The 25,277-nt window shown below is 35.5% G+C and overlaps 1 protein-coding gene across 6 annotated transcripts in view; it reads right to left on the minus strand.

Annotated features, from left to right (window-relative positions):
• THOC2 (THO complex 2) overlaps window positions 1-25,277 on the minus strand; it is a 96,305-nt gene that overhangs the window by 1,421 nt on the left and 69,607 nt on the right. Inside the window, exons 23-38 of one of the 6 annotated variants that reach the window (XM_027838536.1) lie at window positions 24,835-25,110; window positions 23,196-23,337; window positions 22,546-22,703; window positions 21,390-21,518; window positions 20,234-20,365; window positions 19,959-20,143; window positions 19,225-19,409; window positions 18,844-18,946; window positions 17,590-18,023; window positions 17,308-17,366; window positions 15,758-15,793; window positions 4,338-4,475; window positions 3,990-4,056; window positions 3,753-3,907; window positions 2,438-2,514; window positions 1,691-1,736 (exon numbers count right to left, since the gene is read on the minus strand). In XM_027838536.1, the coding sequence (XP_027694337.1) occupies window positions 1,709-1,736; window positions 2,438-2,514; window positions 3,753-3,907; window positions 3,990-4,056; window positions 4,338-4,475; window positions 15,758-15,793; window positions 17,308-17,366; window positions 17,590-18,023; window positions 18,844-18,946; window positions 19,225-19,409; window positions 19,959-20,143; window positions 20,234-20,365; window positions 21,390-21,518; window positions 22,546-22,703; window positions 23,196-23,337; window positions 24,835-25,110 (2,304 nt within the window). In that variant the 3' untranslated portion in view covers window positions 1,691-1,708. Of the gene's footprint in view, window positions 1-1,690; window positions 1,737-2,430; window positions 2,515-3,752; window positions 3,908-3,989; window positions 4,057-4,337; window positions 4,476-15,757; window positions 15,911-17,307; window positions 17,367-17,589; window positions 18,024-18,843; window positions 18,947-19,224; window positions 19,410-19,958; window positions 20,144-20,233; window positions 20,366-21,389; window positions 21,519-22,545; window positions 22,704-23,195; window positions 23,338-24,834; window positions 25,111-25,277 lie in introns of all 6 variants that reach the window. The other 5 variants (XM_027838526.1, XM_027838521.1, XM_027838530.1 and 2 more) reach the window with 5 other exon arrangements.

Below are 25,277 nucleotides of genomic sequence, written 5' to 3' on the forward strand. Positions count from 1 at the left end.
GCAAGATCTAAAAGGATCCTGAAAGGTCAGGACCCAGTCAAGTGGGATAAGTGTCTTGTACTTGGGTAAAAAAAAAAAAAAAAAAAACCAACTTTGAAAGTCTAAGACCAGGAAGGCATGGTTAGAAAGCAGATACTCTGAAAAGGTACAAGCTCAATTTAAGCAATGTGATGTAGAAAACTAAAAAAGACTAATTTGATCTTGGGCTGCATTAAGAGTGTGAACACTTATAAACTTTTCTGTCCATGTCAGACCTTATCTGGAATATTGTGTTCAGTTCTGGGAGACACAGTATAGGGACACCGATAAAATAGTGTCCAAGGGAGGGCAACCAGGATGGTGATGGATCTTGAGTCTATGTCATATGAGAATCAGTTGAAATAATCGGGTATCATTAGCCTGGAGAAAGAAAGACTCTGGGGGACATGTTAATTGTCTTCAAGTATATGTAGAGCTATCATTTGGCAAATATATTAGACTTGTTCTGTTAGGCCCCATAGGGTAGAACCAGGAGTAATAGGTGAAGTTACAAAGTAGTAAATTAAAGACTGTTATCAAGACAAACTTCTTAACAAGCAGAGCTGTCCAAAAGTAGAATGAGTTGCCTGGAGAGGTGGTGGGTTCCCCTTCCCTCCTTTTCAAGATGAGGCTGGATGACCATGTATCAGGTACTTTCTTTTGTGTATGTTTTGAACTAGATGGCCAGTGAGGTCTCTTTCAACTCTCAGATTTTGTGATAATTCTAAGAGGCAACTTAATATCCCCTGGATAGATACACAAGACTAGAAATTAGAAACAGGTTTGGGAGTTGACTACAGGTCACAAAGAAATGAGTTCCTCTATTTCTACTCTTTGAAAGAAGACCAAGAACCCACAACCAACCCCGGAGGATATTATCATTTACTTGGTGACAAATAAAATACAAACTTCCCAAAGACTGCTAGAAAGAGCCATTAGGATGAGCCAATTCCTCTAAAATAAAGAAAACTGCACCAGTGCCATGGAAAACTCCAACAGGATGGAAAAGCGATTTTTAATTTAAGAGAACATATCAGTTAACATGAAACTCCATTATGTGGAACATTTCATTTTCCCAACAATTCTGGAAAACTTAAAGCATTACTGTACTGTCTTCATAACCTACTAAAGCAGTGTTTTAAATTCTAGAACCCAAATCAACCATATATTTAATTTTGAAATTCTTATTACCAAATATTTACTTAAAGAGCTTCTACTACATATAAAGTTCTATACAGTCCCTATCCTAAAGGACTTAAGGTGTAGTAGGGGAGCTAAAATTATGCTCACAAAAATAATTAAATGTTGGACCTATAATGAGACCGACAATCCATGAGAAGTGATAAGAACTATTAGATGTACAAAATCTCCTTTCAGTCAAAGAAAACTAAGCTTTTGATGGAATAAACACATCCAGAGATGGTAAAAAGCAGGACTGGCTGAAGTTAAGATTTTTTTTTTTTAAGTATGGGATGTAGTTAAGAGACTAAACCCAAACTGAAAAAAACAGTATTAAAACTAAGACAAATCTTGTTTCAAATTTATACTCAAAAGAATCAGTGGTACCTAAATTGAAATTTTAAATAAGGTCTAATTTTTAGGACAAAAAATCTTCACTAAAATGATTTTATGTTTCCATTTTGAAAGGGAAAGGAGGACAGAAAACTCTCACCTTGATTGAAAGTCTTCATTATCTGTGCTTGTCTGAAGACTTATGAGTAGATTTATCATTAAGGAAAACAAGTTTGGAAAAAAGTGACCTCTCTCACCAACAAGCACATTTGACTACTCTGGAAGTCCCAACCTACAACCAGCTCCACTCTGCCTGTATTCTACAAATCTTGCCTTCAATTGCCCCTACCACCCAGGGTTTTTTCCTCTTCCCTTTCTTCCCAGGCAGCTAGGTGGCACAGTGGATAGAGTGCTGGACTTGAAGTCAAAAGACCTGAGTTCAAATCCTGCCTTCAAAACACTAGCCATGGTGACCCTGGACAAGTCACAACCTCTTCTAGTCTCAGTTTCCTCATCTGTAAAATGAAGATAATAACAGCACCAACCTCCCAGGGCTGTTGTGAGGATCAAATGAGATAACAAGAACTTTGCAAACCTTAACGTACTATATAAATGCCAACTATTATCATCCAAGTGGTAGTGACAACACTGTCCTGAAACAGTGAACACCCTCAATGAATCTCCACTTCTCTTGACTGCACAGAATAGACTCCAGGGGCCACAGACCTTCCCAGGTTTTGTTATGCCACAAGCATCCAAGCTGATATATTTGTAAACATGGCTGGAAGGAGGTATTTTTTGTATTGGCAGCACATACCTAAAAGTGAATCAATTTCTGAAAAACTGTAACAATATTAGTGTTTTCTGTTATATTAAGTGACAATATCATTAAACACATACAGGATATTGCTTCTTCTCCTCCTTTCCTCCTGTACTGTCCCGTTTCTCTTTTTTCTCTGTTTTTTCCTTATCATGACGAGAGTCCTATAAGGAGTGTTAGAATAAGTTATGGTAAAGGACAAAAATGAAGTCACCCCATAAACCATGCTGATATTAGTCATAGAATTATTTTCTTTCAAAGCTACTTAAAAGCTCTTTGACACGTGAAAGGCAGCTTAACTTTAATAAAATTTCACCTAAAGTTAGCATAAAACTGCTAAGTAGAACAATAATGGAAAAAAAAATACACAATTGCAAAAAAAACATTCACCCAACTTTTTAGGACAGACATGATTTACTATATAATCTCAGGTAGGTAAGCATGACCTAGAGCACTGGTGACAAATTCAAACAAAAATGGGAAGCACTAAATTAGATATAAGGATGCCTATAGGCTGACTTAGTTTTAAAATGTAATAGTATCTATGTTTCATCATATTTTTAGTTATCTTGTTAAATATTTCCCAATTAAGGTTTTCATCTGGTTCAGGCTGCACTCAAGAATAATGGCAGTCCACGTGTCTGACATCTCAGGTATAGAGGACAGAAATTAAACATAGGATTAAAACCTCACCTCTGATATTTAGGCTGTATAACCCTAGGCAAGTCAGTTAAATTCTGTGTGCCTTGGGCAATTCCCTGAGAATTATTTACTAACCCACAGATTTATAGATGAAATCACAGGCTGTTCAGAAACCACGAATCCTTTATGTAAACCTTGCTAAAATGGGCACATATAATTATATGGTACTGTGCAAGAGAATGACCTCCCCTCTCTACTGAATTTTGAAGTGCATTACATTCTTTACTGCAAATAAACAAAGATCTCCAACATAAACAAGTTAGATGTTAACAATTTATTTTAAATGATAATTATTGAAGACTGCATAACTCAAGGGATACGGTAAAGGTCAGTAACATAATACATATAAATATGATTGATATTCTAGAGAAGACACTAAAATGCAAAGTATATCATATGATGAAAGAATTACAAGGAAAGGTTACAACTGAGTGAAAAGAGAATAGGGATACAAAACCAAAAAAAGAATCTCGGGAATTACCTCCTTACAAACTAACTTTCCTGGCAATCTCAGACACAGTAATGGTTAAATTAACTCAAAAAAATATATAATGCTGCTTCCTTTAAGGCACTCAACATTTTTAACAAATAATTAAAAAGGACTATTTGAATAGCAAACTTTTTTTTAAAAAATTCCCTAAAGTCATCCTGGGACTTATTTTTAAGCTTGAAATTTACTGTTCTTTTGTTTTTAATTTACCTTTTTGCTACCAGAAGAGCTTTTCTCCATTTTGTCCATTTTAATGGCATCGTTGCCTTTTTCTTTGCCTGAAGACTTAGATTTGTTTTTTTCCTTCTCATTTGAACGAGGAGAATCTGATGGACTTTCACTTTTACTATGTTTTGAAGCACCAGCTAAAATTGCAAAGAAAATGATGAAAGCCCTTTTCTATTCAGTCTGGGGATGCTTACAAATGAATTTGAAAAATCTACCTACTTGTTCCATTTTCCTCTTTACGCCTCTTGGAGTCCTGGGGTGCTTCACGGTCATTGTTTGAATGATCCTAAAGCAAAGATGAATTATGGTGTAAGCATATAAAACTTGTTACAAACTATCAATAATAACTAGCACTCTATAACAGTTCTAATATTTTCACTTACTTGGAATTGGCTTTTTAAATTATTAAAGCCAAAATCAAGTTACTACCTGAAGTTCCTTGTTATAAAAGATTAAAAGTTCTGAAGTGTATTTTAATACAATACAATGGCTAGAGATAAAGCAATTATTTTTAAGCTCTAGTTATATGTATGTTTTTCAAAATAGGTTTTTAAAAAGGTCACTAACCCTTTTCCGTTCTTTCCTGTCCTTGTCCTCTTTCTTCTCTCTCTCTCTGGATCTTTCCCTTAACTTGTCCAAATCTTTCTTTTCCATTTCTCTCTCCTTACTCTTGGACAGTATTGGAGTAGTGTGATTAATGTAGTGCTGTGAAATTGAAGAAATATTGCTAAAGATTAGAAGTTTCCAGTATTTTGAAAAAAAAATTTTTTTTAATGGAAGACAGCTGGATTTAGAGCCAAAATTAAATTAGCCAGGTCTCTAGATTATTGAAGAGTAACTGAAAACCTTGGCATAATTAACCCAAAGTCTTCAATTCTTGATGTTTGATAAGTTTTCATGTAAACTAATTATTTAACCTACATATTTAACAACTAAAGATAGTTACTAAATTCCCATACTAGAAATTTTTGGGTAGTGTTACTATCAAGATGACCATATGTTGACTTAGGTAAGAGCCAATTTAAGACAACAGTTTAAAAAAATCAACATGAAGATACTCACTGAGTTTTCCTAAACATGTTATGTTAGTGTAAAGAGAATTCACTGCCATTGATCAGAATTTTTTAAATGATTACAAGTGACAACTAAACCTCTTCCTGCATGAAATGCCCTTGGGGGGATAAAAAAAAAACATACACAGAACTTTTGGCCTTTACTGCACAAAGCTGTTAGATCTCCAGAATAAAGATAAAAATGGCTGCAAAAAGACTTTCTTGTTGCTTTAAGAAACCCAGAAAATCGCCCATTAAGTTCAGTATGGAGAAACAACTCAAATACCGAAAATGACAATTCACTGTTTCCTCCTGCCTTTCCCTCTTCCAAGGAATAAAAAAATACAGAACCAAAATGCCTCCTATATAAGCTTAATCATGAATAAATAGGACCTGACTTTATACACTCTTGTTGTAATTTAACAATATATTTTTAAAATTATTGGAAAACACCTAAACAATAGCTTATTATTTTATCTAAAAATCATTAGTTTAAAAATTCAAAGAATCATTAAATGATACACTTCAACGTTAGAAAGAAACGTATTCCCCTCTCTAACATCCTTGAAGACTAGCCATCTACCCTCTGCTCCAACACTTCCAGTAATACAGGATTCACTCTAGAGACAGGCCATTCCATTTTGTAGAGTTCTATTATGATATGGTCTTTATACTGAGTCAAAAAAAAAAAAAGCTTAGGTATGACTTCCATCCACTGGTAGGATTTCAACTCAAATTGCTCTCTGGAGTTATACAGAATAAGTCTGATCTCTTCTTAACACTTCAAACATTTAGAAACATATATTTATGTTACCTCCAAGTCTTCTTTTCTGTACTATGAACACCCCTAGTTCTTTCAACACTTTCTAACATGGCAGTTTTGAACCCCCCCAGTAAACCTCCTCTGGATTCATTCCAGGTTTTCAATGACCGTTTTGAAATGTGGTACCCAGAACTGGAAATGATACTCTAGATGTGATCTAATAAGGGCTAAGTACACTTCCTTATTCCAGGCACTATAAATTAACACATCCTAAGATCACATATGACTTTTGTCAGCCATCAGTTGTAAGCCTGTACTGAACAAAAATCCAAGTCGTTTTTAACACAAATGGCTGTTAAGCCTATCTTCCCCCATCCTATTCTTGTGAAGGTAATTATTTTTAACATAAGTACAAAACTTTACAGTATTTTATATTCAGTTTCATTTAGATTTAACCCATTGTTTCAACCCATTAAAATTTTTATGGATCTGGATTTTGTTCTATATTATATTATTTCTCTTACCGAGCCTTGAAATAGCATGCAAAAAAATGAAAAGTATATCATCTGTACCTTTTTTTAAAAACATTTTGTTGGTTTATTTTTTTTTCTTTTAACATCAGTTACTTACATACACACACACACACACACACACACACACGTTACCACTACCATCACCAAACTATCCTTTGTAACAACAGCAAATAGTTAAGCACACCTGACTAAGACTGGAGTAACATATACAACATACCACAGAAATTTACTTTATCATCTGTTCTCCAGGACCAAGATGGAACAGTCACTGCAATTAAACTAAGTTCAGCTGATTTTTTGTTTTGCATTGTTTTTGTTTACATTATCCATCTTTATCCAACTCACTAATAAAAATGTTAAACAGGACAAGAAGGATGGAAATCCAAGATGTAGTACTACAGGCCTCTCTTACAGATTGATATCACTGTTAACCAGTTACAAATAAATCCATCTAACAATCATATTTATCATCCCAGCTGACATTTCTCCATCATTCTCACATATCTGAGCTAAATGAGTGGCTTTGTTAAGATGGTTAGCTGATATTAAACTCTGCACATACTCTTTGACCCAGCAATTCCTCTCCTAGGTATATACCCCAAAGAGATCAAACAAAGAGGGAAAGGACCCATATGTAAAAAACTCTTACAGCAGTTCTTTTTGTAGTGGCAAAGAATTGGAAACTGAGGGGCTGCCCATCAATTAAAGAATGGCTGAACAAGTTATGGTATGTGAATGTGATGGAATACTATTGTACAGTACGAAATTATGAAGAGGATGGTTTCAGAAAATCTCGGGAAGATTTTTATGAACTGATACAAAATGAAGAACAATAACAATATTATAAAGACAAGGAATTTTTGAAAGACTTAAGAACTCTGATCAGTGCAATGAACCACAATTTCAAAGGACTTGTGATGAAACATTCTATCCGCCTCCACATAGACAAGTGATAGACTCAAGATTTATATACAGATTTAAGCATATTTTCTTGTTTCTTTCTTGGGTGGGGAGGGGCAACATGACTACTGCCTGAATTTATTTTTCATGACTATAAACACAGGTAATCGGTTTTATTTTTCTTGCTTTATCAATGGGTAGGAGAGGGGAAAGGGAAAGAATTTGTAATTCAAAATAAAACAATTTTTAAGAGAAAAAAAAAAGATGATTTGCTGAAATTCAGATGAACTATCAAGATCTAGATAAGACTAAATGTCCACTAACAAAGAACTTATGAAATTCTGTAATTCTTCTCTACGGCATTCCCTAAAGTGACCTATTACTCTTATTGAAGAGAAATTAAGGAATATTTAACCAAAATAGCAATTCAAACAACTAATCAAAACTGCAGATAATCCAAAAGACAATGTAATAACATGGTAGATGCAACATATTAGATTCTGTCCTAAGCCCTTTTCTCCCTCTATACCAGAGACTCTTATCCTGGTTTAAATGGATTCCCCCAAGGGTGAGGACAGAGATGCTGGGGAAAAAAAATCTTTATTTTCACTAATGTCTATAGGGTTCACCAGACTGCCAAATACAACCTGATACAAAAAAAACGTTAAGGACCTCCACTCTAACTTTTCCCCACCCCTCTTGGTAACCTCATCAGTGCCCATGGGTTTAGCTATCTATATTCAGATGATAATCAAATGTATCCAGCTCCAGTCTCTCTTACCATCAAATACCTAATGGATATTTCAAACTGAACCTGACACTCAAATGTCTAAAACTGAATTTATTACCTTTCCCCCAAACTATCCCCTCTTCCCAACATCCACATTTCTGTCAAAGGTACCAACATCTTTTCGGTGTCTTGGGTTCATAACCTTGCCATTATGCTGGCCTCCTCACTTTCCTTACTCCCCCCCATACCTTTGTCTCACATAATCCTCATCTTCCATCAAGATGCAGCTCTAGGTCCAACCTCTACAAGTCTTTCTAGATTCCAAATGCCAGGGTTCTCCTTCCCAAACTACCTTGCATTAACTATTTTATGTGTATATAGTTTATATGTATTTATTAACCTTAAATTTTGTGCTGTATACATTTTTATATGTACCTTCCTTTTTGTCTCTGCCATTAGAATGTGAGTTCAATGAAAAATTAATAGGCATTTAATAAATACTTGTTTACTGATTATAAGCAAGAATGAAAAAAAAGATTTCAGAAATACGACTAGAAAAGAAGGTGGGCCAGTTATGTATTATGAGGAAGGCATAACAGGTGAACAACCTTACTGCTGCAATAACACCCAGAAAACATTAAAGTCAGTCAGTCGCAAGCATTTATTAAGTGCTTACTATGTGCCAGGCACTGGTCTAAACTCTGGCAACCACTCCACCCAGAATGTAAATTCCCTGGGGAAGAAGGACTGTTTTGCTTTTCTATCCCTACTATAGTATTTTGTACACTGTAGACTTTATCAGTTTTCAAAAGAAAAATGATAATCATAATTACAAAAGTTCTCTCCCACTAAACAGTGGGCTCCTTGTGATTAAGTACTGTTTTTTGCCTTTGTATCTCCAGTACTTAGCACAGTGACCATTAATAAGTACCTATTATTAACAATGAAACATGCTATCTTCAGATAGAAAGCTAATAGAAACATTTTTCTTTTTTTTGGGGGGGGGGTGGAGAACATGACAAAGGCAGGAGTTTGTTTTGTTCGACTATATCCGTATCTCTATATAGAGTTTATAAAAAAAGAATATAGATATCTCTTGTTTTTCTTGCCCTTACAATAGATGGGGGAGAGGGAAGGGAAGGAGAGAATTTGGAATTAAAAATAAAACTGAATTTAAAAAGAAAATTAATAAATACCTATTGAATTTAATCAATAATAATATGAAAACATGACTTAAATAAGAGAAATACACATTTTAAAAATTTTTGGCTTTACCTTATACCTAGAAAAGTGGATGAATGATAAAAAAGACAAACAGTCAATGTTGGAGGAACTATGAGATAAGAAGCACAGTATTAACATTGTTGGCAGAACTGTGATTAAGTCCAATCATTCTAACAAACAATATTGAACTTTTGATCTTTGATTGATTTTTTTGGCAAAAATCAATAAACCTGTGAGATCCTTTGACCCAGTGATCCCATTGGAAGAAAAGATACCTCCTGAAGGGTCAAAGCTGGTTAACAGATTGGGGGGAAGAAAAGCTATCTACACACAGACAGGAACCCACAGACACCCCTCACACACACCGCACCCCCCCAACCCCCACACACAGACACACAGCACATCTCATGGCCACAAAAATGTAGAAAGAGTGGGTATGCCTGTTCTGGGCTGGGTGTGACTCAGGCCAGTGTTTTGGTTGTTGCTGTCCAGTCGTTTCAGACTCTCTGTGACCCCATTTTGGGGGTGTCTTTGCAAAAATATTGGAGTAGTTTGCCATTTCCTTCTCCAGCTAAATTTACAGATGAGAAACTGAGTCAAACAGAGTTAAGTGACTTGCCCAGGGTCACACAGCTAGGAAGTGTCTGAGGTCACATTTGAACTCAAGAAGATGAGTCTGACTCCAGGCCTGGTGCTCTATTCACTGTGCCACCTGGTGTTATGGTAGTTTAGGTTTAATACTGGGAACCAAATGAGACACTTGAAGGACATTCAACAAAGTTAACAAAATTATCAAAAAGATTTAACTTAGCCAGAGCAGAAGGATATTCAAACAAAAATAGGCATTGAGGACATCCTGAGTTGTTTCCCTTACCTGAGTTGTAATCTACCAGCCAACTATCAAGAGTGCCCTGGAGCTTCTTGGGACTGTGTTGTACTCAAAGACAAGTGGTATCAAAGTCAAAATAGAAAGGGAAGCCACTAAACCATACATAAAGATCCTGCAAGCTGCATATTGAATTAGTTTTAAAATGTAATGTTATCTATGTTTCATTGTATTTCTATTTCACTAAATACTTCCCAGTTACATTTTAATCTGGTTCAGGCCATACCCGAGGGTATTTCAGCCACATGGGTCACACATTTGAAACCTCTGTTTAGGACAATGAGGAGGTAACATCAATAGTCTGAGCTTTTAGTTTGTTGAGCCAATGAAGTCTTGAGGAAAGTCTCAATGACTTTTTTTTTTTTTGGTTAGGCAATGGGGTTAAGTGACTTCCCCAGGGTCACACAGCTAGTAAGTGTCAAGTGTCTGATGCCAGATTTAAACTCAAGTCCTCCTGACTCCAGGGCCAATGCTCTATCATACCTAGCTGCCCCCTCAATGTCTCTTAAGGAAAAACTAACTTAACTTGCAGAAAAGAGAAGGGCTGGAATACTGTTCTTACCACAGGGTCCATAAACTAGGAAATGTCTCAATAAATCATGGTATGTGGAGAGAATCAAATACTTTCACACTGTCGCACTATAAGCAATGGCAATTACAAGAAATTCAGAGAAATAAACAAAGACATATAAACTGATAATGAAATAAGCAGAACAATAAATACAATAACTACAGTAACATAAAAATACCACACTAAAGACTAAATTTTAATTAAGTTGTAATGACTCATATCAGTCCTAAAGAAGAGATGATAAAATATACCATCCCCTCTTCTCAGTAAAGAGGTGAGGGATCAGAAGCAAAATATATCATACATGCTGTCAAACAAGGTTACTATATATCAGTTGGCTTTGCTTACATGTTTTTCTTTTACAAGTTATTGTAGGGAAGGACAGTGAGTATCAATACTTTTTTTTTCCTTAAGGAAAAGGCATTGGTGAGTTGCAATTTATATTGTTAAAGAGCATACCTACATCAATGAACTGAGATCCATACGAAGAAGCTTTTTGACATCTTAGGACCAAAAAGAATCCTTACCTACTAGTTAGCTCAAACAACATATAAGTAATAGTAAAATACATTAAGTAGACTTATACTTTTAAAACATTGTGCCAAAATAATGAAGAACTTCCATTTTAAAAAGTTGTTTACCAAAATAGATGAAAAATATTAAGGATAAGGGGAAGGGGAAAACAAAAAGGGATGAGATACATGCTTTGAAACTACTCATTAGCATTTCCCAGTAGTGAACATTATCATCTTCAGAATTAGTTATAAAGAAAGAAGGAAACAAGCATTTATTAAGTGCCTACTATGCTAAAGCACTGTGCTAAGTGCTTTACAAATATTATCTCATTTGATCTTCACCATAGCCCTGAGAATTAGGTGCTATTAGTTATTTTACAGATAAGGAAACAAAGGCAAACAGAGGTTAAGTGACTTGCCCAGGGTACCACAACTAATAATGTGTCAAGTCAAATTTGAATTGAGGTCGCCCAGGCCCAGTGCTCTATCAACTGTGACACCTAGCTAATACAAATACATAAGAATGTAGTCTAAGTGATCTTTTTAAAATTAAACAAAACCAAAAGCCTTTATGAGACCTCCCCCCAAAAAAAACTTCACAAAAATGATATTGCTAAATTTCAACGTAAAGAAACCTCCTGCCTTCCCAATCACTCCTCATGAAATTATTAAATAAGGCTCAAATGTTTCATTCTTAAAATAATGGGTCAAGTGGTCCAGTTACTATTACCAACAGCAATACTGATACGGAATTCCTAATTTATAATCATGTGTCCCCAGAGAAATTCTCCAATACAAGGTGAATGGAGGTAGGGAGGGTGAGGGGGGTTTGCCTTAAAAGCAAAAAATCTGGTGTGATCAAGATCTAAGTGTAATCCTGTTAGATGGAATTTTTTTTCCAAGTTTGTTTTTGTTTTTCAAAACATGATTTTCTTGCTCTGGGCCTTAGAATGAAGGATGCAAAATTGGACTCATATGCTTAAAAAACTTGGGTTAGATTGTAGCTTCCAATTTTAGGAAGACTGGCACAATTAAAAACAGTACCAACCCTTTTAGGCATGGATTATTGCCCTCCTGAATTTCAGGTTGGCTGAGTTGCCAAGCATACTTTCAGAGACTCCTGTCATCAAGTGTCACCACTGGAATTAATAAGATAAATATTACTGATCAATACTGGAATCTGCTTGTATAAAATGGGAGAATAGGAAGGGAAAGTGATTCATTCAACAAAATATTTAACACCTGCTATATGTGTGGAACTGTACTAAGTACTCATAATCATGAAACTGAGACTAAGCTACATTTTCTACCTTTAGGTAGCCTTACTCAAAAAGGTAAATACACATAGTCCCTTCCTCCTCCCCACCCCCCCCACCAAAAAAACTGAACCATATGATCATTATTTCATATGATGGTTTATAAATGAAAATATTAAATACAGGTAACACTAAAGGTGAGCTGCTTAGAGGGAACATATATGTCTGTGTGTGTATGTATATATATATATATATATATGTACACACACACACACAGTCAATACTCATTATTTGCAGATTCCATATTTGTGAATTTGCTGACTTGATAAAATTTTTAATCAGAAAAGCAATACTCATTGCACTTTCATGGTCATCCTCAGACATGCGCAGAGCAGTGAAAAATTTGAGTCCCCCAATGCAAATGTTCCCAGCTGACGTCAAACACTGCTTTGCCTTCTTGTTTCAGCACTCATACTATAAACAAGTGTCCTTTTCATGTTCTACTTAGTTCATTTTTATGATTTTTGTGCTTTTTGTTGGTGACTTTGCTGGTTAAATTGGCTCCCAAGCACAGTGTTGTCCAGTGTTCCTAAACACAAAAAGGCTGTAATGTGCCTTACATAAAAATAGACAAGTTAGATAAGCTTCATTAAGGCCTAAGTTATAGGTGCTCTTGGCCATGAGTTGAATTGAAAAAAAAAAAAAATCAGCAATCTGGTATATCCAGAAAAAGGAAGAAGAAATTCGCCAGTCTGTATGTGAGACCTATCTGGAAAGTGTTAAAGTCAATAAAACTTGCCGGACTCTGCATCCTCTAGGAGCAATGGTTCAGTTTCACTAACTCAGCATTCATATCAACTTTATAGAGCTTAATTATCGGCAAATGATGAGAATTGACTCTGTGTGTGTGTGTGTGTGTGTGTGTGTGTGTGTGTGTGTGTGTGTAGAGACAGCAGAGTAAAACTGAAAGATCAAAAACTAGAATGGGAGAAGAATAAGATTCATAAGGCAGCACTCAAAATGGACAGGGAAACAGACTTTCTAAACTCTGAAATTCAGAAGTTAAACCCACCCAACAGAACTAGTCACCTATTTTGGGGATTATTAAAATTTTATTAAAGTATTTTTAAAAGCATTTGTTGGAAAACTTTTTAGGTAACATATAATTCTTTAAAATTTCTTAAGTTATAACTTTTAAAAATATTATAATATTCATTACAGCACCTTTGAGATTATAGTTGAGACCAAATTCTTAGAAGTTCTGAAAAGCATAAAAAGTTTAGGCACAGTTTTGAAAATACACATGATGAAATATTGATTCTAGCCAGAAAACAATTATTATTTGTTCAAGTGAATATGAGAGGTGCTTCCATAATATTCCAGATAAAAACCTACGAGCTAAAGAGAGAAGAGGGAGAGAAGGAGAAAAGGAAACTCAGTAAATAAGGATCCTTTAAAAAAAAAAAAAGTATACTTCAGGGCAGCTAGGTGATGCAGTGGATAGAGCACCAGCCCTGGAGTCAGGAGCAACTGAGTTCAAATCCCGCCTCAAAACACTTGACACTTACTAGCTATGTGACCCTCGGCAAGTCACTTAACCACATTGCCTAGCAAAAAAACAAAAACAAAACTATACTTCTTCATAAAATCACAGAATGTTAATTGGAAAAGATACTAAAGATCACTTAGTCCAAATCCAGTGCCACCTGCCTCTCTTTTCAAACTAATCTGAAGATAAGAATACTTAAATTCATGGGAACATAAGCAATTTGCTCAAGGTCACACAGCTAAAGAACAAAGATAACACTTCTGAAAAGTCTAGTTTTCTATGTCACTCTTCTACCAAAAAAAGGAAAAAAAAACCTTAGGGGTTGGTTCTGCCATTAATTTAGTTATATGACACTTAAGAAACATCTGTGTCTCTGTTTCTTCATCTGTCAAATGAATAAACAGTACTTGCCCTACCCATCCCCAGAAGGGCACTGTGAGGATGAAATGAGATTAATATGTGATATTTCTTTGAAAAAATATAAAGCAGTACATAAATGTGATACATTATCATCAGTCTTTCAGCAAAAAAACATTTAAAATTAACTTCATTACTTTAGAAGTAAAGTTCTCTCTCAAAGTCACCTATGTCATCTCTTAAACCTTTCTGGAAAAGTATCCAATAGAACATATAGATGTATATAATCTACAAAATATAAACCTATTTTTACTTAATCTCACAAATAGCTTTTAAAATATCCACAATACTATTGAAGTAATGATAAAAAATATTTTTCTGGACTGATATAACATTTGTACTTCTCTGAAGATGCACTGAATTCTTTCAAATAGTCTCCCAAGGCTAAAAAACTTCTCTTGAATACCATACCACATTCTTAGAACATCACTTTATGATATACCCACACTAATCAAAACCTTTCAAGATCAAGGTGCTTTATCTGCCCAGTATCAGCACAGTCATTTATTGTATTGTACAGCTACAAATCCAAAAGCAGCTGGTGTTAGGTCCAATGTGGACAACTGGCCCTCTTTCAAAAGAGGAGTGGAAAGTCTTTCTTAATGGTCCACTAGTAAGAGAAAGCACCCTTATTAGACCTTAAGCTGAACATTTATGCATGAAAAACCTTGCCAAACTATAGTATGAAAACATGCCCTGAAAGAAGATATGCAAGGATCAAATCATTTCACTTTCAGTTACAGAGTATTAAAGAATGCACAAGAGTGATACCAAGGAGTTAATAGTGCTATTTAAATACATCTGGGCTGAGAGTCATTTCTGGAAAAATGTTTTTAATAATCAAATCCCTTGGCCTTCCCATATTGCTATTCAGAAAAATAAGAGACTATCAACCATATGTTTACAAAATGAGGAGACTGGTTGTTTCCTGCAAGTGTTTGGTTCTCTGGATTGCCTATGTTTTAAGAGTCAATCAGAGCACTGCCAAGTCTGGAGGGTGCCAATTCTAAAATATCTGTCTCCAAAAGCAAGTAAGAATGATGGCATATTGAATGGCTTGCTTACAAAATATTAACACATTTTAGTGGCAAGTTTATTGTATTAAAACTTATTATGTTATTATAGTATATTAAAATATATTAAAGCTTAATCTAATTTTACACGAGAGGGTGTGTTTTCACATTGATCCTGACATACATAATGTATAACTAAGATATTGGTAGTCCAAGTATTCAATCACCTCTGTCAGCCTTAAAACTAACAGCACCTACCTCACAGGCTTGTTGTGAGAATCAAATGACATAACATTTGCAAAGCCCTTAGCCCAATGTCTGGCACATATCAGACACTTAAATGCTTATTTTCTTGTCTTCCCTCTCAATGATACAGATGGGAAATAGGGCATCTATTAAACAATAGAAATAAAGAACTCTTTGGTATACTCAGTCATCTAGGTCAGCAGGTTATGTAGACTTTATGGAGGATTTATGGATGGAAAGTATGGACAGGCTACAATATACATAAGTGGAGATAGCACCCAACTGATTAAATCATTAATTGGTAAGAGTAAGAGGATTTAAAAGACTCAAACCTTTGCTGATGACTCCTTGAGCTCGCTGAGGTTGTCCTGTAGAAAATGAATGGAGATGACAGGTGAGCTGGAATAGTTCTCAGAATCCCGAGAAACTTGGAAGTATGGTTGTAACCTTGAAACAAACCAGCTACTCCTTTTCTGGGAATAAATCTAGTGATGTTATCACGTGAATATCAATATAAAAACAAAAAAGAAAAAAACAAAAACAAAAAAAAAAGAAAAAAACAAAAAAGAGAAAAAACAAAAAGAAAAAAAGAAAAAACAAAAAAACAGAAAAAACTATGTGAGATATCAAAAGATAAAATTTTTCATGCCCAATTTGACAAGTGAAAATTCCTCCCACTTTCTCCCAATAATTTAATAATATATGCCAATCTTTTTTTTTTCTACCCCCACTTAAAATATAAGCACATTTAGAGGCTTAAGAGTGTGGGGAAAATATCATCCATTTTTTCCACTAAAAGTTTAAAAAACAATGGAGGTTACTGTGGAAGAACTCTTATTCCACATGTCCTTTTAAAATCCACTTAAAAGGTAACAATATTTACTATTCATAATTTTTTTCATCCTATCAAGAATACTTAGCAGTTTATACTTGGGGGATATAAAAAAAAATAATCACGCTTTTTTCCAAAGTTCATAAAAAGAGTGAACCTTATGCCTCCCACAGAAAAAAAAAATAGTAATCACGGTATTCCACCACAGTGCTCTTGATGAAGAATTAGTAACTTACAGTTTTAAAGGTTCAACGTACTGCAAATTCAAAGATTCCATGAACTTAGATGATTTAGAATTAAAATTAAACATGGAGCAAGGAATGGCTACCCTGAGTCTTCAAGAAGGCTACACCCACGATTTTGTGCTGCAGTTGAATGCCTGAGGTTTCTCTTTGCTGGGTGGTAGGACTGGATGCCACATCTGCTTTTATCGTAACGCTGGGTTCAACATGTTGGGAACCCAATGGGTATAAACAAACCTCCAAGGGAAGACACAACAGAAGCTGCATGCTCACTGAATATATACAACTACAGGAGAACTGATCACCAAGGAGACTTTAAAATGGAACTCCTTTCAAGATTCCTTCTTAGAAAGGCACACATCGGTATGATGCTCATCAAGAAGCCTGATGAATTCAGAGGTATCTTGTTTATCCCGTATCATCCAGAAGTCTTCAGTACTATATATTCTTCAATATGAATGCAGAAAAAAATAGGCTCCATTCTGTTGCCAAGACTCATTTGCTTGTAGCTACCATTGCACTCCAAAAAAAAAAAGGACTGCTTAAAACAATAAGGCACTTCTGGGTAAAATTTCTCTTGTATTTTGCGAACACTATTTACAAATTTAGTGCTAGGTCCTTGAAGTTTTAGTAAGAAAAATATGCAACAGAAAAAAGTCCACCAATACAGACAAGGAATGCATTTTGCAATGCAATACAAAACCTCCAGTGGCTCCAGTGAAGGCACAAGACTTGAAGGAAGTCGGGACACTGGTATTCCAAACAGGTGAGCCTAACATGGACGCTGCCTTCCTCAGGCTATACTAACCTTTACTGTTGAGGAATGTGATGGAGAAGAGTGGGTATCAAGTTTGCGACGTTTTTGTTCTATTAGAAAGAAAGGAGAAACAACAACCAAAAAAATTATGGTTAGAAAAAGAATATTTCTATTTAATACTTTTTCCAATTACATTTTAAAAATGAATGTGTTTTAGGTCATTAAGTATTCACTTCTTTATTAAAGTTTATAATTATTATATCACTGGGCACAGGTTCACAGAAAGAATGTAGTAAAACGACAGGATGCAAATATTAATAAAGTTGAACTTACCCCTTTCAGACTCTGATGTTTCTGATCGGGGAACAGGTGACTTCAAGGACCCAGCAACTGGCGTCTTTTCTCCTCCTTTAACATTTTCCTTGGATTTCGTTTCCTTCGCTACATCTTTCTCTCTGGGTGGTTCCTTGTCTCTTTCCTTTTCTACAGCTGACTTTGATTCAGTGTTGGTAACAAGTGTCTTGAATTTTTCATCTTTAGAAGACTTTTCATCCTTCTTGAATTTTTCCTTCTCCTTGTCAGACTTGGGTGTTTTTTCCTTGATCTCTTTTGCTTTATCATCTTTGTTTGCCCGCTCTTCCTTTGGTTTTTCTTTACCATCTTTACCAAGTGCCTTGGCCTCTGGAGTGGCAGCTGGAGTCTTTTCTTTTTTTTCTCTGTCTTTTTCTTTCCCACTTTTCTCTTTGTCATTTTCTTTAGTAACTTTGCTTCAGAGAGATTAGGACATAAGAGTTAAAAATTAATTCTGACGATTAAAAAGGAAACATCTATATGTAATCTTACAATTCAGGCAATACACTGCAGGTTACTCTTTCTCCCACCACTGCCCCAACCCCATCTAATTTCTACTTCATGTGAGGTACAAGATTTGAACCAGACCTTGGTGACTCCAAGGTAAGCCTGCTATCCTCTAGGTCATGATGTCTGATCTATCTATATAAGCTAAATAAACAGAAGACTGAACAAATAAAGTGGGCGAAAATTAATAAAGTGAATCTGATAAATCTAGACCTAGAAGGGAAGGCCATGTAATCTGACGACCTAATTTGACAGAGGATCATACTGAGGCCCCAGGGAGGTTAGGCGATTTGCATAAGGTCAAACAGCTAAGTAAGTATTAGAGAGAAGATTTGAAATCAGGTCTTCTGACTCCAAAGCCAATGCTCCTTCTACTGCACCACACTATCATACCTCACCAAAATTAGGCTCAAGAAATTCATAAATGACAAGTTTACAACAGAGGTTATTAATTGGAAGCTGTGCTTGACATACACACATACCATCAAAGATACCTTCCTTTAAAGTTAACAACCACACTTCTTCACAAACCATGAAGAAATACATGCATGAACAAACCAAAGATCTGACTGACTTGGTGTGATAATCACTATGTCCAAGCAAAAGCTGTACACTATATTTCAAAGCAAAATATATAAAGTTTTATGATTATCCCTTTCATCAATAATTCCATATTGACAAAATACAAATTCACGAATTAATATTACAGAGCATAATTAGAGCTACTACCTATTAGAAGCACTGTTTCCATTACTTGTAGTCGCTTTAGGTGTTGCACTGGCAGCTTTATTGGCAACTTTCACAGCACCCTGAGATTTCTCCTTCACTTTATCTGAAATAAGAAAAAAATAGACTTTAAATGAAAAGCTCCTATGCTTTCAGGCGGCAGTATTAAATAATATTTTTCCAGTAAAATGGCTACAGAGTAATGGCTACAAAGCAACAGCAACAACCTAGTAATTTCTCATGATGTTAAGACACTCTCTGCTACAAAGTTGTCACAAAACACCACCACAAATCCACCAGGATTTATGTCAATATATTAGTTTGTTGAACCAAATTTTTAACCTAATTTGGGATTACTTAAAATTTTCTACAGAAATGGCATACCAGTCTCCTCAGTAGTGCTTTCTTCCAATTTAGCTGCATTTATTGTGAGTGATGTAGATAGGCCAACACCACCGGGCCCATTTTGTACAGTGGCAGCAACAGCATTCCTTGGGGGAGGATCTTTGTGGTGGAATTCATTTTCAGGTATCATGTATGGCTTTCTACTTTTCAACTGCCCAGAATAGCTGAAATTCGCACAAAGTGTTAAATACACAAACAAAAATCAAGGTACAAAAAAAATGGGTCTCATTCTGTAAAATAACAAAAAGCAAGCTACATTTCACCTTTTGAAATATAAAGGTTTTCTCCCTCCCCACCCTCAACTCCAAAATTGCTGAAAGTCTATGGAGAGAGACTTAAACAAGTCTCTCTGTACTCCTCCTCTGAAATAAAAGAAAAAATCTCAAAACACAATGAAACTCAATCTAAAAATGTGATTTTCCTTTCACCGTTAGATTAAAACACTGCTAATTCATCTTGTGATAAAGCTACGTCCTTCCCTCAGCCCCCAAAAGCGAGACATCTTATAGGACTTTGAAACTGTCACACCATCCAGTATAAACCAGAAGCTGATAACTGGAAGTGACAACTCTCACCAGCCTGTGGGGACATGATCTCCTAATTTCCCGAAGTAAGTCAGAAGATAAAACTTCACCACTGTAAAACATTTCAAAGTCTTCAGCATCCTTCCGTTATCTAATTTCATAAACCACTTTATAATAAGATTGTGTTACCCCATAGCCAATGCATATAGGTCAGGTCTCTTCTCCTTCTCTTCTTGACAGATCTTATGCACTCTTCGTTCCAAAGCCTGGCCCAGGTTCAAAACTTTAGGATACCAAGGAAGTATTTTGGTCAGCACAATGAGAATGTTCCTGATATGAGTATATTCACCCGTTTCAAGGCAATGCACTGATGCCTACAATAGATTTTAAAAACTGTGTTGGACAATTTAAATCAATACTAAAAAAAAATTAAGCCTTTGAAAAATCACAACTTTGGTTTTTACCTTTGTTAGTTTATAATGCCACTTGTGTACAACATGCCGAAAATTCTCATAGTCTAACTGATCAGCTTTGTTTCCACCATCAAATCCAGTTGCCCGTAAAATGGTAAGGAAGCCTGGATAGTTACCACATTCCTAAGGAAAGAGTCAATATAAGTCAACATTTATTTAGCACCAAGTATGTTAAAGTCTAGGCATAATGCTAGGCACTAGAGATACAAAGATAAAAGTCAAAGTCCCTGCCCTCAAGGAACTTGATAACTAGTGTGGGAAAACAGCATGTGCATTTATGTAAGTATGTATAAAATGGATAAGAGATCATTTTGAGGGAAAGGCACCAGGGGAGAGAGATAGAGAAATATGGCAGGTAAAACCTGCAATAACTTAGGCAGTTGTGTGGAGGATGGACTGGAGTGGAGTACAGGGAGGCCAACAACTAAGAGTCTATTTCAACAGTACAAAATTAGGGCAATGGCCATATGAGTAAAGAGAAAGGGACAAGGGATCAATCACTATTATGGAGATAGAAATAACAAGATTTGATAACTGGTTGGCTGCATGGATACAATGAGGAGATAATGATGGCATACACAACGTTGTGAACCTGGGTGATTAAAAAGGTGGTGAGACCCCTGAAAGGAATAATGAAGTTTGGAAGTGCTGATGGGGGGTATGTGCAGTTTTAGGGGAAAATATAATAAGTTCTGTTTAGGATACAGTAACCTAAAGGACATCCAGTTTAAAACATCCACCAGGCAGGAACAAAAGTCATTTCCAAGGAACAACAAAAAATGGCACTTGACTGTTTAACTATACCCCTAAAGGGAAGAATAAATGTTTAAATACTAGATGGTCTTCTCATAAGAACTCACTGGCTTTATTCAATGATAAAACTGATTAAAAAAGGACTGCATTTAACTGAGCTCTATGCACCCCACAATACAAAAACCTAATGGGTACTTCAGTATTTGGTGACTTACCACTGACTACAGATAATAATCAAAATATGTATGACTCTTTTCCAGTAAAGGAACTATGCTTCTAAAGCATAGTTTTACTACGATGCAACCTTAAACTCAACTTTATTTTCAAAACTGAACTGACATTAACAGTTTTTAACTATTCATGTTACAGGTAAAGTTTAAGATAAAATTCATACCTTTTCATATATTGCTCTATCACTATGCCACCTAGTCACAGTTTCTAACATGCAGCAGAGAAATCTTCCATAGCGACTACCTTCATTTTCAGTACAGCTTGCTACTGTGTAAATTATATCAGAGAAAACCTACAAGTAATTAAAATATGAAACAAAGCATAAATCAGAATTACTTCTTCCAAAAGCCTTTATTCAATAATTTTTCTTACATCTTTTGAAATAAAAATTACTACCATGTATTATCATAAACTGAAGTAGCAATTTGTTTAATCTAAAACATTTTTGCATTTACATTCTCACACCTCCACTCAAGTCCTACGCCCCATCAATGGTATGTAGTGACCCGGGGCTCCTGAAGGCAATGCCTGGAAAGCACAAGCTCTCCAGTCCTCCAGAGCTCAAAAAGGCTTCAAGTATGGGCCTAAAGTAGTGTTGTTCTCCAGACTATCTCAGCCAACCCTGGGGGTCATATCACCATATTGTGAGAGAATGATTAACTTTTCAGCAACATCAATTCCCAAAGGCCATCTGCTAAATAACAAAAGGGTGTTTCACTACTCTGCATCAGTGAGAAATAATCGACCCCAATGAAACTGTAGGTGCCTGAAAAGTACTGAAAGGCATTCTTACTCAATACATGTAAGGGAAGGGAGAGAATAAGCATTTATATAGTGCCTGCTATGTGCCTACCACCACCATTTTTCTAAACAAATATCTCATTTGAGATATGGTCAATCTCCACTGAGAGAGGAATCCTTTAGAGAGGTCCCCCTAAGAGCAAGGGGAAGGGAGAGCCAGAGAGGAACTGGAATTAGCCATCCAACATTAACACAGAGCAATAGTTTGACTATCAAGAGGCATACATTTAAAAAAAGAGGAATGCATCAACACCAACAATTGGAAGGAAATTTTGTTTTACTGGTCCTTCCACTAAACCTCTCCAAAACATATACATATATATATATGGAGGTGTTTTGCATTTAGGGGGAAGGAAAGATATAATCTATACTATCCATGAGACTAAACATAGATAGATCCAATTGCTAAACCTTAATAAGTTCCTTAAGATATGCTAGGAAATTTTTTTTAAACTTGAAAGAAATACTATTTACAGTCTCATGGGAAGAAACCCACAGTTGTAAGATAAAAAACTTACTCGATCATAACACAAAAGTGTGGAAAAATTAAGCGTTTTCTGTTGATGTACCAATTCTACAAAACGAGCGCAGTAAACAGCATCAATCGCTGAAAAAATGCAGCGAGGAAATATACACAGTTGTAGAAATTTTGTAATGGTCTCATTTTTTGTAGATTCTAAAAAGGAAAAGAAATTAAGGGATGAATACTGCTTTTTCAGTCAAAGAATATTACAAATTTAATAGATATAAAAACTGCAGGCTTACTGTATGAAATACTAACAAATTCATCATTTGGTACCAAAAATTATACCAAGGATAAAATTCACATCTATGTTCTGTACATTTTCCGACTTAATTTGTAGTTTTTCCTAAAATAAAAACAAAAACCCCCATAGAAAGAAACGTGCAAAGTAAATTGTCATTAATAGGTAGTTTTCTTTACCTACGAAGCAGTTTCTAAAAAATCTTTCACACAGTTCTGTGAACCATTAGTTCCCTCAGAGAACAACTGAGAATAATTTTGCATTTACAAAATTAAGAGCCACGTAAGAGAAAACTACCTAATAGACTTAACACAAAAACATGACATATGAAAATAGCTCTAAAATCAGAAAGGCTTTCTTGTAAGTTTAACAGTAGGAAGAATGAATTAGCCCCATCAACTTACTTGCTAAAAGCCAGTTATCTTTTTCCAGTTTTAGTCTCTGCAGAACTCTCTGGACATGTTCTATCTGTTTCTTCTCTTCTTCAAGAAGTTTATCCTGAAGGGCAGTACAGCGTTCCTTCTCCTTTTTCTTTTTATTTGGAGGCTAATGGGTAATAAATAAATTCGATGTTTTTTCTAATTATGTACAATTTATCTCCATTTTCTTGAAATATTAAGATCACTGAATTAGAGGTTTTTGGGACAATATCTTTTTTTTCCCAATTATCTTCAATTACTTCAATGCAAACTTCAAAATCTACCTCTCTAAACCTGATCTCTAATAGCTTGCGATTTAATACCCTAGAGGAGGATATGCTGTTTTCACATTGAATTCAACACCCCCCAAACTGAACTCATTATTCTTGCCCTGAAAATGGATTCCCCTTCCCATGTCTGTCATTAGTACAACCATTGTTCCAGATTCCATAGTGAGAAATCTCTTTCACTCTTATCTACAGTCTTCTAAACAGCCATCGCTTCTTCCTTTAGTCACCCTTTCCTCTCTGCACCCTAGCCTAGTTTTATGCCAATCCTTCTGTAGCAGTGTTCTAGATACCCCAACTACAGTCCCCACTACCTACTAATCCCCCTCCTTGACAAGAAACCCACTACTCCCAACTATACACTGATGTCAGACCAATATTACCTAAATATTATTTTCATCTTATCTTCCCCCTTATCAGAATCCCAACAATGGCTGCCCTACCACCTACCACATTATGAAGTCTAAAACTCCTCTACTTAGCTTTCAAGATGCTTCATAATCTGGTCCCATCCTAACTATACAACTTTTATTTTACATTACTACCATGTAGATAGATGGATAGATATAGATTCATACATATCTATATATATACATCATATACATATATATACACACACATACATACAGGTGTGTGGACAGACAGACAGATAGAAATCCTCCACTCTAGTCAGAGATATCCTTATGTTTCTTTTTAGTTGTTGTTTGTTTTTTTTTTTTTTTAAATACTTCAAACTCATTCTCACTTTTACATCTTTGCTGATGTGGTTGGACTATTCTTTCCCGGAAAGCCCTACTTGTTTCTTGCCACCTATTCAAATACTACCCATGCTTGAAAACCTCAGTTCTCCATTAAAGTGTAGTTGATTATTCTAGCCCATATGTTTCTACTGAACCTCTGAATTCCAACTGTGTTTTATACAGTGTTCCATGAGTCTTAGTGCTATTTTAAGGTATTAAGGCTCAAAATGTCATTAGGACTCTGGGGATACCCTCTATGTGGGTCAATAACAGTTTAGTACTTAAATTTCTCTCGTTTTTAATGTACTACCTTTTTCTAAGTACACTACAATTTCCCTGAGGGGCAGCAGCCCTATTATATACAACTTCTGTATCCCTTAAAAGCACCTAACAGTGCTAGCAAGAAGAGAGTCAAATGCTCACTGATGGTAACAGCCTCACATACACCATGAAATATATAAATGATACATTCAGCCAGAAGTTTAGAATCAACTTCTGCAAAGATGAATTTTTTGACCAAAGCTACTAAGCTTAACCAGTAGTTATAAGTTAACACAAAGAAAGTATTCTAGTTGAGCTAATAGAATAAAAACATACCATTTCCTGATTGTCATCAACAGCTTTCATCTGGATTTTCAGTTTATTGACTTCTCTTTCATAGCTGTTACGTGGAACTGCAAGGTCATACATTGTCAATGACCAAAATGTGGCATAGAACTGGGGGCTGATGTCATCCCACACCTTTGGCAAATGCAAAGAGACCACTGCCTCATGGACTGGAGCCATCACTAACTCACACGATGTGATGTATTTATGAACTTTATGTTGCTGCTTACTTCCCTTCTCAGCTTTTTTAAGCTCATCATACTTTGACTGAGGATGAAAAATAAAAAACAAATGTTTACAGCACAAATGATTTCTTTTCTGATACATGGATTCATGCAGAGGCTCTAAGATTATTAACTCTACCAATTTCAAAACTAACATTCTACATTAGTTTGGCTAGGTACATCTTCAATAGATTTCAAAATTACAATAGC

This window comes from Vombatus ursinus, unplaced genomic scaffold (genome assembly GCF_900497805.2).
Source record: "Vombatus ursinus unplaced genomic scaffold, bare-nosed wombat genome assembly UNPS02004596.1, whole genome shotgun sequence".
Classification (NCBI taxonomy): domain Eukaryota; kingdom Metazoa; phylum Chordata; class Mammalia; order Diprotodontia; family Vombatidae; genus Vombatus; species Vombatus ursinus.